This window comes from Calliphora vicina, chromosome 5, assembly GCF_958450345.1.
Source record: "Calliphora vicina chromosome 5, idCalVici1.1, whole genome shotgun sequence".
Classification (NCBI taxonomy): Eukaryota; Metazoa; Arthropoda; class Insecta; order Diptera; family Calliphoridae; genus Calliphora; species Calliphora vicina.
Genome location: NC_088784.1, coordinates 75,836,875 through 75,852,177, shown reverse-complemented (window position 1 = coordinate 75,852,177; position 15,303 = coordinate 75,836,875). Strand labels below are relative to the sequence as shown.

Below are 15,303 nucleotides of genomic sequence, written 5' to 3'. Positions count from 1 at the left end.
ATATCCTGCTTCTATTCAATACTTTGTAATTCTTCAAAAACCCTATTAGACGGTTAAAACAATTATTAAATTTCTGTTGTAAATTTTCTTGTAAACATGCCACTGTTTAATGTCTAGCTTTACCCTAAACACACTGCATATATTTGTTTCTGTTGTAACTTTTTTTTTTTTCTTTAGCTGTTTCACTTCAAATCACCCATTTTGATATATTTATTGATAGTGGGCGTGTGTATCCTAATTGAATTAGTACTAGCATACGTATATAGTTGGTCTGTGTGTTGCGAGTTGTTTGGGTCTGTGGTCTCTGCCACCGCATGCATATGTTTTGTGTGTTTGTTGGTTTGTTGTAGTTGGTTGTACCCACAACAAGCCCTCCATATGGTTGGTATCAGCAGCACCAGGCAATATATTGTAAGAAAAAGATAAATGAATAAATACAAAATAAGTTCATTGTAAATTCTGTTTATAGTTTTTTTAACTTGAAAGAATTAAAGCCAGAAACTTGTTTGTTTTTTTTTGTTCTTTCTCTTCTGAGCTGAGTGGGTGGATGATTTGTTTTTGTTGTTTGTTTGTGCCTTTTGAAATTTGAGATTTGCTTAGTTTTTAGGGAATTTTGTAGCAGTTTGTTTTTGTGAGTGTAAGATTTTTGAAGTTGTTTTAAAATTTCTGGTTTTAATATGATATCGTTTCCAAATTGAAAGATATATTTATAGTACGATTGTTAAGAGAATAATTTATAAATTAAAGATTTTTAGGATTCTTTATTTACAGAGGATTTGAGTTGTTGTTGTCCGTCCTTCTGTCCTTACATTTCAAATTTTAAAATATGTATTCTAATTTGATAGAAAGTCTTCACATCTTTTGTAGTCATATTTACGTTCCTTATAGTGTTGTAAAGATCTATAAAGAAAATCGTTAAAATCGCTTTAATTTTTCGGTGCGACTTTATTTAACTCTTCTTTAAAGACAGGAATTTTATGTGTAAATTTTTTATTTTTGGAACTAGATTAGATTTATTTATTTTTCTGAGTGTTTGTTTTCAATTTTGACCACATTTTTCTCCTTAATTTTTCTTTGCAATAAACACCTTTTTTACCATGAATTTTTTATATATATTTTAAAACTACTACACAATATATTCTATTTACATTTGCATGTTTAAATTAACGCCTTAGGAGTTGACGGCTCAGAGAGAGAAAAAAACAATACGGCGATACTGCAACTTTATAGCTACACTAACATGAATACGAAAATACAAAAAAAAACCCGCACATTTTCAACATTTATTTATATTGGCAACAACTACAACAACATATACCTAAAAACTTGGCTATATTTAAAAAAAAATTGAGAAAAAAAAAGCTGGCAGCTGTCAATCCATCTACAACAAACAAGCAAGTTTTAAAAAAATGTACGTTCTTTTTGGCAAGAGACAGCAAAAGCAAATACTGAGAGAAATTTTGAGGGAAACAAACATAAATTGGAACGATTTCAAAGGAAATTTATTGAAAATGAGATAAAAAATCCTAAACTTTTAAAGCTCAATACTGAGCTTTCCCTACAAAAACTTATGAACAAAAACTATTTATAGTTTTATTATTTCAAAATAAAATTATTCAAATACAGACAAAAAGTCCTTTAATTTTAAATCGCTAAAGTTCTATATTGAGCTTTATCTGAAGAAATTAGCAAAAAAAATTCAAAGGAAAACTATTGAAATAAAGATAAGAAATACTTAATTTTTAAAGCTCTAAAAGCTCGATACTGAGCATTGCCTCAAAAGCTTATGAACAAATTTTACAAACAATTTATGGCAACAAAAGGAATGATTTTAAATTAAAGTTATTCAAATAGACATTTAAATCATTTTAGTTAGTTTTCTTGAAGCTTGTAGTCAAAAACATTCATTAAGCTTGCAGATAAAAGTTAAAAGCTTTTAAAGATTTTAGTTAAGGACTGGCTAAGGCTATGATTTAAAAGTTGTTTTAGTCTAAAATGCAGATTTTTATTAAATTATTTAGCTTAAAAAACAGTACGAACTAAGTAAAGCTTTCACATAGATGGACTTTAAAAAGCCGAGCTAGTAGTATCATACTTAAGCTTTCAATCTTGTTATTTTAAATATTTTTATACAAACGTTTTAATTGAAAGCTTTCTAAAAGATTATTATGAAAAGCTTTCATAAATTTTAGTTAAAGACTGGTTAAGGTTTTCACTTAAAAGTTGTTTAAATCTAAAAGCTCTTTTAATTCAGATTTTTATTAAATAATTTTGCTTAAAAGAGAGTGTACCATCAAAGTAAAGCTTTCGCTTAGCTAAATTTAAAACAAAAAAACTGGAATTCAAAACAAAATTATAGAAATAGAGTTAAAAAATACTTAATTCTTAAAAGCTCTAAAGCTCAATACTGAACATTCCCTAAAAAATGTATGAACACAATTTTAAAAACCATTTAGTCAACAAAAAGATTGATTTTAAAGTAAACGTATGCAAATAGAGATACAAAATCTTTATTTTTAAAAGCTCTAAAGCTCAATACTAAACATTCCCTAAAAAATGTATGAACAAAATTTTAAAAACAATTTAGGCAACAAAAAGATTGATTTTAAATTAAACTTAGATACAAAAGCTTTATTTTTAAAAGCTCTAAACCTCAATTCTGAACATTACCTAAAAAATGTATGAAACAATTTTAAAAATCATTCATTGCAATAAAAGGAATGATTTTTAAAGTAGATCTATGCAAATAGATAAACAAAATGTTTAATTTTAAAAGCTCTAAAAGCACGACATTGAGCTTTCCTTAAAAAAAGATATACAAAATCCTTTATTTGTAAAGCTCTAAAGCTCGTTATTGAGTTTTTCCTAAATAACTACACAAATATAGAAATTTAAGTTACAATACCCACATCTAAGTTTATTTTCCTTGTTTCTAGAAGCCCCAGGTTCGAATCCCACATTTTTCCTAAATTTTTTATTTTCGCCTTAATTTTTGAAAAATATTTCTTAGCGTGTTATTTAAACTAAGGCAAAAATCGTAACAAACCACAATATTTTTATATGGTAACAAGACTAGACAACAATTGTGGCCAAAAAAAAAAAATAGTAAGGAGTTAAAGTTGCAAATGTGTAATGAATTGCATGAAGGCAGAAAAACGCAAAACCATACCTGACATGCAAACAAACAGCAACAACATTTTATTGTTTTTGTTGTAAAAAAAAACAACAGTGACACGCCCCCACAGTTTTCAGTTAAACTTTATTAGACAAGACACAATTTAATAAAACTACTATAGAGAAACAAAACAACAAACTAAAGATTTAGTTAAGAAATCAATAAAACTAAGAAAAAGTGGTAAGTAAATAAGCCATAAAACTTTCTAAAGAAAAAAACTATAATAAATAAAGAAAAACACCATAAAAAAGAAAGGAAAGGAAGCCAGGAATATTACAACTTTAATAAAATTTATATGAGTACTGCCCTCCCTTAACCTAACTAACTGCTATGACAAACAAATATCATTAGGAAGGAAGTGTTTTTTGATTAAGAATAAAATTATGAAAATATTATAGCAAAAGTGTTAATTAAACAAATGAACTTAAATAAAAAAAAACTTTTAATTTTTAACCCTTTTTTCCAAAAAAAAAAATTAATTTATGTTTTTTTAAGGGTGTAACTGTTAGTTATTATATATAAACCCGTTATCTGTAGCTGAATTCTCTTCACATCAAGATCTTCAGCACCAGTCAACTTTTCATTCTTAAAACAAAATTTATGAAGGTTAATGTTTCTTAAACAAAAACAAAATTGCAAGTGCTTTAAAATAATTTACTTCAACACCATAGTTTTTGAGAACAACTTTCCTCAAACAAACAAAAAAAAGGGTCACTACACTGTCTGTCAGTTAGCCAGCCAGCCAGGCTTTGTTTTACAATCGATTTTTAGTGTAGTTTCAGTTTACTTAAGGGCCAGTAATTAAAACCGCCTTCTTGTTTCACAGACCTAAACACACATCAAATTACAACAAAAACAATAGGTCTGGCACACCAACAACAATAACAACAACAACAAAAAGCGGAAGTTGTTTATTGATTGTTTAAGTTGCAAGAATAAGATATTTTATGCCCCAAAAAATAAACAATAAATTAAACCATTTCCATTAACAACAAAAAATTGGTTGCCTTGACACAACTTTGGTAAAAACAAATAAATAATTTAGTTGGGGAAATTAATTAATTAATTTGAATTTTTAGTTGGCTTTACACAACTTTTGTAAAACTAAATAAAAATATGATTGCTGAAACAAAATATTTTAATTGTAACAAAAAAAAAATGTTAATTTATGTTTCTGTTTTCAATACAAAACTAAAGCAATTCTTTTAAACACTAATTGCTTTAGTTCTGATCTTGTTTGTCTTAACAAAAATTCGGTAATCACAACCAAGACTTACAAGCATGCTGAAAATAACCTAATTACGACGCTCGTCTAGTTCTAAAGTCAATTTAATAAAGCTTTTCAGAAAATCTCTTTCAAATAAATCATATATTAAACCGTTTCCAAAAAAAATTGGTTGTCTTGACACAATTTTAGTAAACTCAAATAAATATTTTAGTTGCAGGAAATAAATCATTGATTTTTTAGCAAAATGTTGGTTTAAAATTCAAATCGGAGTCCAATTTGTTCTTACACTTGGCAAATGGTGTAAATTTATGTAAATAATCTACATTTAACCCAAAAAACATGTGATCACAAACAAAGTTAAGGGCATGTTAATAATGTTTAATGTTTTATTTAGTACAAAAACACATTTGGTCTGTAAACATTAATAAAATATTAGTCCTTGACTACATTATTGTTTTTTCGTTTGGCCTTAAAAACAGGAACATAGAAGAGGAAACATTCCACTCGTTTTCAAACTTAATATTTTGGGTGTGTTTTTGGTGGTAAATGTAGTGTTTGTCCAGCGATTTAGAAAGCTTAAATTGTTGTACAGATTTAATTTATTGATAGGAAAATAAAACTAACAAACAAAATCATGCTACAAATATTTATTACTTAAAGTTAATCCCCCCAAAACAATATTAGACAAATGTTAAAGGGAGTTTGATGGAAAGGCAATCCTAAATAGTGTTAATATAAACGTAATAAAGTCCGGTGACATGTGAAAAGGGGATATTATAGCAATTTACTTGTAAAATTATGTAAAAAGTTGATCATTTATCAAGTAGTTTTAAACAAATTTGGTAAAAAATCGTATCAATTAATTTTAATCCATCAAGTTCGATTGGATTAGTTACCTGACCAGTCACTAAGTGTCTAAAAGGTATCAATTTGAACCCTGCTAGGTGATTGACATGTTAGAAGGACACTTTGATATAAAGTGTTACAACTGGAATCGGTTCCTAGCCACAAGGAACTAAAGTTCTGTGTCAGTTCAAAGTCTCTATTGAAATGTACAACAATTTTTGGAAACATTTTTTACATAAAATCACAAAATTAAATGTAAAAGATAGAGAATAGCTCAAATACTTCTGCTGAAAACTTTTTTGGAATTCAATTATTTACCTAAAGATAACTTGAAGTAAAATAGCAAAATTACAAACAAAAGCTTTTTTATAAATATTTTGCTCAAGCTAAAAACAGATAAACAGCAAATTTTATAGAATAATCCCAAAGTTACCCAAAAAATTTACATTATTTACATTAGCTAATTCAAAGATTACATGGTGTAAACAACTGATATATACATTTTGCTTAAAAATTATAAAAATGTATTCAAATTTGAAACAATAGCAAGCTGTCCTGATTGTTTACATTATGTAAAGTAGAGGTAAACAATTTAATTATTTAAAAATATTTATAATTTAACTATAAGTTTTTGGTTTTATGGAAATTAAATTTAGTAATACAAAAATTTACATTATTTACATATTGTAATTTAAAAAATGTAAAGATTATTTAATACAAATTATTAAGAAATTACAATGTTCCATAAAAATCTTTAAAATTTATGAAATTTTCATATAACAAAAATAATGTTGAATTGTTTACATCATGTAAAGAATGGGTAAACAATGTAATAACATAAATATAATTAGAATTTTCCTACAAATTCTTAATTTCATGGAAATTTTATTCAATGACACAAACATTTACATTATTTACATCATGTAATTTAAAAAATGTAAAGATTACTTTGTGTAAACAATTAGGAAATTAAAATGTTCCCTAAAAATCATTATAATTTATGACATTTTTATATAATATAAAGAAGGAAGGGTAAATAATGTAATAATTTAAATATAATCAGAATATTCATATAAAATTAAATAATTTAATGAAATATCTAATAATTACACAGAATTTTGAATTGTTTACATCATGTAAATCCGAGAATTGTAATGTTTGCATGTTGAAAAAAATTAAAAAATTAAAAATCTTCCTTAAAAATCATAAAAATCATAAAATAATATAAAAAATATACAATTGTTTACACCATGTAAATAATAGGTAAACAATGTAATGATTTAAATAAAATTAAAATTTTCTTATAAATTCATGAAACACACAAAGATTACATTAAGTCAAACACATATTTACATTATTTACACCATGTAAATCATATTATTTACATCAGGTAAAAAAAACTAAAGTTTCCATTATAAAAAATGTCTCATAATAACAAGCATTTTGAATTGTTTACACCATGTAAATCCGAGAATTGTAAAGTTTACATGGTGTAAAAAATGGAAATTAAAAATCTTCCTTAAAAATCTTCCTTAAAAATCATAAAAATTGATAAAAATTTTACATAATGTAAAAAATATGCAATTGTTTACATCATGTAAATAATAGATAAACAATGTAATAATTTAAATAAAATTCAAATTTTCTTACAAATTCATGAAATAAACAAAGATTACATTCAGTCATACACAAATTTACATTATTTACACCATATAAATCATATTATTTACATCGAGTAAATAAATCTAAAGTTTCCATTGTAAAAAATGTTTCATAATAACAAGAATTTTTAATTGTTTACATCATGTAAATCCCATAATTGTAAAGTTTACATGGTGTAAAAAAATTAAAATTTAAAACCTTCCCTAAAAATCATTGAAATTGATAAAAATTTCAAAAAATAAAAAATATTGTTTACATCATGTAAATAAGAGGTAAACAATGTAATAATTCAAATAAAATTCAAATTTTCGTATAAATCACGAAATAAACAAAGATTACATCAAGTCAAATACAAATTTACATTATTTACACCATGTAAATCATATAATTTACATCAGCTAAAAAATCTAAAGTTTCCATTGCAAAAAATGTTTCATAATAACAAGAAATTTTAATTGTTTACATGTAAAAAAATTTCAAACTTAAAAATCTTAAAAATCATTAAAATTGATAAAAATTTCACATAGTATAAACAATATACAATTGTTTACACCATGTAAATTATAGGTAAATAATATAACAATTGAAATAAAATTAAAATTTTCTTATAAATTCATGAAGTAAACTAATATTACTTTAAGGCAAACACAAATTTACATTATTTTCACCATGTATATCAAAGAATTATAAAGATATTGAAATCTACCAAATAAAATCATACAAAAATTTCATATTTTAGTAAAAAATTTTAACTTTTTACACGATGTAAAGTATAGGTAAACAATGTAATAATTTTAATAAAATTTGTAATGACAAATTTTACATTATTTAATGAAATGTAAATTAAGTAAAGAATTATATGAAATTTTTTATTGTTTAATTTAATTTTCTTTCTAAATTATTGAAATTTATGAAAATCCAATTCAATGACTAGCCTTTAAAAAAGTTTAAACTTTCATGAAATTTTCTAAATTTTTTCTTATCAAACAGATCATTTCAAATTCCTAGAAAACTATCCTATTTAATGGAAATGTATAAAGCAATTAAATGTTAATTAATACGTATTTCATATATAAATTTAAAATAAAATATTTCACATTGTTGTGTAATCCACAATACCCTTTTTCTAGATCTCTTAAAAGGTTGACTTTATTACATAAATATGTAAGAAAAAGTTAAAAATGTAACAATGATTTGAACTGCATAACTTTAGTTTTAATTAACGTAAGAGTAGTATTTTGTATTAATACAATAATAAATTATTTATTAAATATTTCAAATATTAAAAGTTTTAATTGCTGATCTCTCTATTTATTAATTATGGATTAATAATTGTGAACCATATTTATAAATATTTTTTTTTTTTTTTTTGCAAATACTAACCTGGGTTTGTGTTAAGCCCAGACTCGCTGCTAATTCAGCACGTTCTGGCAAGGCCAAGTATTGTGTACGCTGGAAACGACGATTTAATTGCTGCAACTGCAGTGAACTGTAGATGGTACGTGGTTTACGCATTTTCTTGCCTTTACCATTCACACGTAATCCAGAGTCCTCGCATTTATCCGATATGGAAAAATCTAAAAAATCAGAGAGAGAAAAGATTAAAAATAAATCAATTTTAAGAAAAATTTACAACTAGAAAACATTTGTGTCTAGCTGTATTTTAGTTTTTTTTTTGTAAAAAAAAACGTAATTACAAGTCTAACATTTGCTTTTTTTTTAGTTTTTAAATATATACCGGCTTTTTTTATTTTACCCTTACTAAAACACTTTGTAAATTATTTATCTTTCTTTGAGTTTTTTTCTTATTTTTTTTTGCTGCTGTTGTATAAATTTATCAAAACTATAATTAAGTTTTGAGAATGAAAAGAAAAAAAACGACAACATTTTTATTATTTATGACTATTTTTACTTGGTCAGCTTGACATTCAATTTTTATGTGTTGCATTTTTACACACACTCGTAAATAATTAAGTTTGAAACTAAAGCATCCACCTTTAAAGCTGGTTAGAGTGTAAAAGCTTTGTTGTTTGAAATGAAAGCGACAGGCGACAAGGCCTCTAAACTAAAGAATGGCATTATAAGACATAAGTTTTCCTAAAAATATGTATTCAAAAATAGCAAAGATTGAAATATTTAACAGTAAAGATTAGAGAAAAGCGTTTAATTAACATTGAAGCTTTAATTAAGTTCAAAGCTTTTACTAAACTTAAACCTATCACTGAATTAAACTTAGAGCTAATGAAGGCTTAAAGCTCTCTTTAAATCTAAAGCTTTCTTTCAACATGAATCTTTCATTAAGCTTAAAGCTTTCATTAAGCTTTTAAATTCTAACTAAATTTAAACTTTTAATAAAAGTAAAGCTTAAATTAAAATTTCATTAAGCTAAAAGCTGTCATTAAGCTTAAAGCTTTCATTAAGCTTAAAGCTTTCATTAAGCTTAAAGCTTTCATTAAGCATAAAGCTTTCATTAAGCTTAAAGCTTTCATTAAGCTTAAAGCTTCCATTAAGCTTAAAGCTTTCATTAAGCTTAAAGCTTTCATTAAGCTTAAATTTTGAATTAAGCTTAAAGTTTTAATTAAGGATAATGATTTCAATAAGCATAAAGCTTTAATTAAACCTAAAGATTAAAGTTTTAATTAAGTCTACTACTTTAATTTACTCAGAGCTTTAATTAAAATGAAAGCTTAACTTTATAAACGATGAAAGCTTTAACTGGGCTTCAAGCTTAATTGTGCCTAAAACTTATATTTAGCTTAAAGCTTAGTTTAAGCTCAAAATTTTAATTAAATTCAAAGCTTTTATTGAGATTCATGCTTAAAAAATTTAAGATAAATTCTTTAAATTTTCTAATTTATCAACTTGACGCTTTAACGTTTTCTAGCCTTAATAAAAAAATCACCTAAAATTTTCATTTAGCACTTTGAGTATTAATAATTAAAGCTTTAACTATAGAAATTCGTGAAAAAATCTAAAAAAAACTATATTGAAAATGAAAACATTTGTCTGCTATTACAATTACATAGCCAGTCCTTACACCATACATTTTTTCTCCAAATACGTACATTTATATACATATATATCCAAAGGTATGTATAACTGTCTGTATATATACTATATATCTACATGTTTGATCCTCTACATATAGAAGCCAAAACAAAATATAAAAAAAAAGAACTAAAGAATGGTTGCAATTAATTACAACGCCAAATGAAAACTTAATTACAGCAATTACAATTACCTACCAGACACTCAATTCACATACATATGTATGTATATGTATATTACACATACACTTACATAAGTTTACATATGTCTATTACAATTTAAATGTATGTATTTAATATAAATTATAAATGATATTGAAAATATAGAGTAAATAAAGTTTAGATTTATCTAATGTATAGAATTACATAGATTGAGCTTTTGTAGGTTTTTGGTCAAAGTTCAAATGTTCAAATGTTTCAATGTTTGAATTAAATTTAGAATATTAATAAATAATTCCATTGAACTTATTAATGCAACAAATATTTAAAAATGTTCTACATACTTTAGCTATTACCATTATTTAACCCTAGTTTTAGTAGGAACTTCAAAGCTCACTTTAAAAGCTTTATATTTTCAACTTGGAAATCTAGCTTAAACTTTTCGTTTTAAAATTATTCCCCTGAAACTTTATTCTTTATTTCAAGAAAGCTTTTTTTTCATTTCAGAAATTTGTGGTTTATTTTTAGTTTGTTTTGTAGAAAGAAAATACATACCCGTTATATCTCTAGTATATTTTGACCAGTCATTCTTTGTATATTGCGCTAATTGTAGTCTAAATTCTGTTGGGCTGTAGTTAGAAACTTTTCGGTTGTTATATGGAGATTCATCTAGAAATTGTAAAAAGGGGTGGTTTGTTGTTGAATATTGTATTTTCAAAAAAAATTTGTTTTTTTTAATTTTAAAGCAAATTGCATGCAGCAATAAAAATTAAATCATATTTATGTATATATAAAAACAAACTACTAATTTAGTAAAAGCTACTACAACCCAACTTTAAAAACAAAAACTTAAAAGCTTTTTTTTAATCAGGACTTAAGTATTCAAAAGCTCAACTTTAAATCTTGAGTTTATTACAATAGAAATTTATATTTTTTTAAATTACAAATTTAATCAAGTCTTAAAAATTTTATTTTATTTTAAAATGTTTAACTTAATAGAAAGTAAGTTTATAAAAAGCTTTCCTGGTCAAAATATTATTGAAATTAAAATTAATGTAATTCGATAAATTCCAATAAAAAGCTTTCGTATTAAAAAAATCTTTTCTTGAATTAGAAGTTCAATTTTAAATATTGAGTTTATTAAAAATTTATAATTTTTTAAATTAAACTGTAATAAATAATTAACTTTAAAAAGCTTTTTTTAATCAAGTCTTAAAAATTTTATTTCATGAGTAAAATATTTAATTTAATAGAAAGTAAGTTTTAAAAGCTTTCCTGGTCAAAAATATTATTGAAACTAAAGTAAATGTAATTCGTTAAATTCCAATAAAAAGCTTACGTATTTGGTAAACTATTTTGATAAAATTTAAAGCTTATACTAAAAGCTTACTATATTAAAACTTTAAGTAGAAGTGGAGATTTATATGTCTTAAATTTAAATACGCAAATAAAAAGTTTTAAGATATTTAAGCTTTCATAAATTAAGTTGTAAAAGTTATCTTTAATTTAATCAATTGTTGCAAGCTAATAAAAAAGACTTTTAGAGAGTTTTTACCCATTTAACATGCTTCAAATGATTAAAAGAATTTAAGAGCTTTAAGCTTTAACAATATTAATATTTATCACCTAAATTGTGTATTTAAACGTTCGTTAGGGAATGTTTCTAAATTTTTTTTTTAATTCTTAAGAGCTTTAAGTTTTTTATTAATACAAAGTGGTATATAGTTTTTTTTTACCTTTCAAAATATTTTAAATGATTAAAAGGCGTCAAAGCTTTAAGCTTGGTTTTAGTTATTACTTTAAATTGTGTATAAAAGAAATTAAATACAATTAATTTCATGTTTTTGCTATTTTGTTGTTAAAAATTCCCTAGAGCTTTAAGCTTTTTAGCGTTATATAAGCTACCTTATAGTCAATTTAAGCTTATTTTTAAAATTCTACATTGTTTTTAATAATCTCGAGGTTGTTTTAAGTGGTTAAAAAGTCTCAGAGTGTGTATACATCAATTTAAGCTTTCATTACACAATTATTTTCATGTTGTTGTTATTTTTTGGTTAGAAATTCCATAAAACTTTAAGCTTTTTGACTATTTTATAGCAAATTTATACAAAATTGTGATTTTAACTAATTTTTAACATATTTATTGTTAAAAATAAGTTAAAAGAATATATAAATGATTAAAACGCCTAAAAGCTTTAAGCTTATATTTGTATAATATTTATTTTAATACTATATAGAGTGTGTTAATGGATTAAAACCTTCAACGCACTATTCTTTTAATATTTCTATGTTTTTTGTGTAAACATTCCTTAGAGTTTTAAGCTTTTCAGTTACATTTAGCTTCTTATTAGGTGATTAACGCAGCTTAATTTGTATATTAAAAACAATATAGTACAGCTTTGATTAATGCTTTGGTGTTTTTATGAATCAAATGTTTGTGGAGCTTAAAGCTTTTAAGCTAAACTTTAATATTTCATAGCAAAAATATAAAACATAGGCAAACGTTTAATACAATGCCAAAAAAGCTTTAATAAAGTGTCTTAAAATTCCTGAACAACCATTAATCATCTTCAGAGCCTTTATCAAAGCTTTTTTGGAGGAAAGTAACAACTTAAATTCAATTAAAAACTTTAAGCTGGAATAGTTAAAAGTTTGGTTAAATACTATAAATGATAAAGAAACGATATTTACAGCAATTCTTATAAACTTTAAAGCATATTAAAGTGTATAGCTTTTACTATTAAGCTTTTCCAAGAACAAAAGTATATTTTTTTATAATATCAATATTATTGAAATTTTTCAAAATCTATATTTTATTTATCATTATAGCTTTTTGATGTTTTAACATTGCAATGTTTGTTTGTAATGCATTGGAATATTTAGAAATTAATTTATTAAATATTAAGATTTTAAAGCTTTAAGCTTTACCTAGCTTATTTTGCATATTTCCATTACTCATCTTATGACGATGATGACATAATTAAATGTTTTTATTTACTGTTTTTTTTTTCTTTTTTAAATTTTGTTTGTGTCGAAAACTTTCTGCTTCAGTGGTTTTAGATTTTGCAAAAAAATAACAAAAAAACCCAAAACTATTATAAAAAAAATCTTTCCCGTTTATAGATGTGATGGTTCACATGCTTGACAAATACACAGCTATAACCTTGATGATGTACAAAGTACTTGAAAATAAATTCAAATGTTTTATTTTTTTATTATTATTATATTGCATAGAAACGAATTTTTTTTATGCATTTCAATTGAATTGAATTTTAGTCTGGAAAAAAAATCTGACAATAAAAAAAAAAACAATTTTGCACTGATTTAAAATTTATTTCTATAGATTTTATTTTGGAATTTTAAATGTAATAAAAAAAAATCACAAAACATGACATGACATTTAAAACTTCAATAGAGAATTAATGAATTTATTTTCATGCATAAACTTTTTGTAGGTGTTTTTTTATTTGAATATTTATTACGTTTTTAATGTGTGCTTGTTTAATATATAGAAAACATGATGTTTACAACGACACTTGTCAGTTGTTAAAAACGCTACTTGATTTTTGTAAGATTTGTGATGTCAAAAATAAGATATTTAAAATTACGACGAGTAGTAAGGCTAATCGTTGAATGCAAGAAACATAAAATTGAAATAGTTTTTTAAGAGTTATTTAACTCTTTGCTGTTGTTACTGATTATCCTTAATGTTTTGTTTGTTTTATTTTCCCAAATAAGGGTTAACAAGACATCTACATCCCACACAGCAGGGAGTTGTCAACACAAATGAGCGGCATATTTTCCGTATTTTGTGTTAAAGACCAATTACTAAAACACAAAATTTGTGTTTAGAATTAAAAGATCAATGAATACAATAAAAAAAACCAACAAACAAACAAACAACAGCCAGATAAAAAAAAAACTTGCACTTAAATCTGTTATAAATTCAAATCATGAGGAAGCACTTTTTTATCTTGTTCTTGTCGTCATCATCGTTGTTTTGTTTGGTTAAGAACCCTTGATAAAACAGTTTTTTCCCCCTATTTACAAGAGCTCTAGACAAGTGTGAATTTGGCCACAATAAAAATCATTTAAAATCCATAATAAATCACACACACTCACCAGTTAAGAAAAACTCATACAATTGAAAGTCAAGTTTTTTAATACAATTCATTCTTCTTGATTCTTTTGGTTGCGATTGTTTTTTTTATACAGATTTTAAGAGAGTTTTTTGTGAAATAACCCAGCGAAATGTAGGTTTATATAAAATTGTTGTTTTGTTTGACTTTAATGAAGCTTGAAGGTAAGTTTAAAGCTTTTAACAGCTTAAAGCTTCAATTAGTTTCAACATTTTTAATTTACTGCAAGCATTATTAAACTTTAAAGCTGTAATAAATCTTAAATCTTTTATAAAGCTTAATTAAACTACCTTTTTTAAAACTTTAAGATTAAAACTCGAAGCTTTAATAAATCTTGAAACTTTTGTAGACTAAAAGCTTTAAGGAGCTTAAATGTTTAATAAATCTTTAAGCTTCAATAAAGTTTAAAGCATTAATAAAGTTCAAAGCTTTAATTAAGCTTAAATCTTTATTGAAGCTCAAATATTTAAAGAAGTTTAGCTTTAATAAAGTCTAAAGCTTTAACAAAGCTAATGCTCTAAAGTTTAGTAAAACTAAAAGCTTTGGATAAAACTTTAAGCTTTATTAAGGCTTAAAGCGTTAATAAAGCTTAAATCTTTAATAAATCTTAATACTTCAATAAATCTAAAAGCTTTAATAAAGCTCAAAGCTTTACTAAAGCTCAAAGTTTTAATAAAGCTAAAAGCTTTAATAAAGCTCAAAGCTATAATAAAGCTAAAAGCTTTAATAAAGTTCAAAACTTTAAATATAATTTAAAGCTTTAATAAAGCTTAACCTTTAAAAAAAAGCTCAAGGATTTAATAAAGCTTAGAGCTTAAATAAAGTTTTAAAGCTTAAAACCGACCTCATAGATTAATTAAAGCTTTAGCTTTAATAAAGCTCAATGTTTTAATAAATCTCAAAGCCTTTAAAAGCTCAAATCTTTGATGAAGATTAAAGATTTTGTAAAGTTCAAAGCTTTAATAATGCTTAAAGCTTTAAATCAAGTTTAAAGCATTAATAAATCTGAATGCTTTAAATAAAGCTGAATGCTGTAAATAAAGCTCA

The 15,303-nt window shown here is 24.3% G+C and overlaps 1 protein-coding gene across 4 annotated transcripts in view; it reads right to left on the bottom strand.

Annotated features, from left to right (window-relative positions):
- Dll (Distal-less) overlaps positions 1-15,303 on the bottom strand; it is a 95,105-nt gene that overhangs the window by 62,793 nt on the left and 17,009 nt on the right. For 2 of the 4 annotated variants that reach the window (XM_065513649.1, XM_065513648.1), the window contains exons 3-4: positions 10,673-10,786; positions 8,295-8,488 (exon numbers count right to left, since the gene is read on the bottom strand). In XM_065513649.1, coding sequence (XP_065369721.1) covers positions 8,295-8,488; positions 10,673-10,786 — 308 coding nt within the window. The remainder of the gene's footprint in view (positions 1-8,294; positions 8,489-10,672; positions 10,787-15,303) is intronic. The other 2 variants (XM_065513651.1, XM_065513650.1) reach the window with 1 other exon arrangement.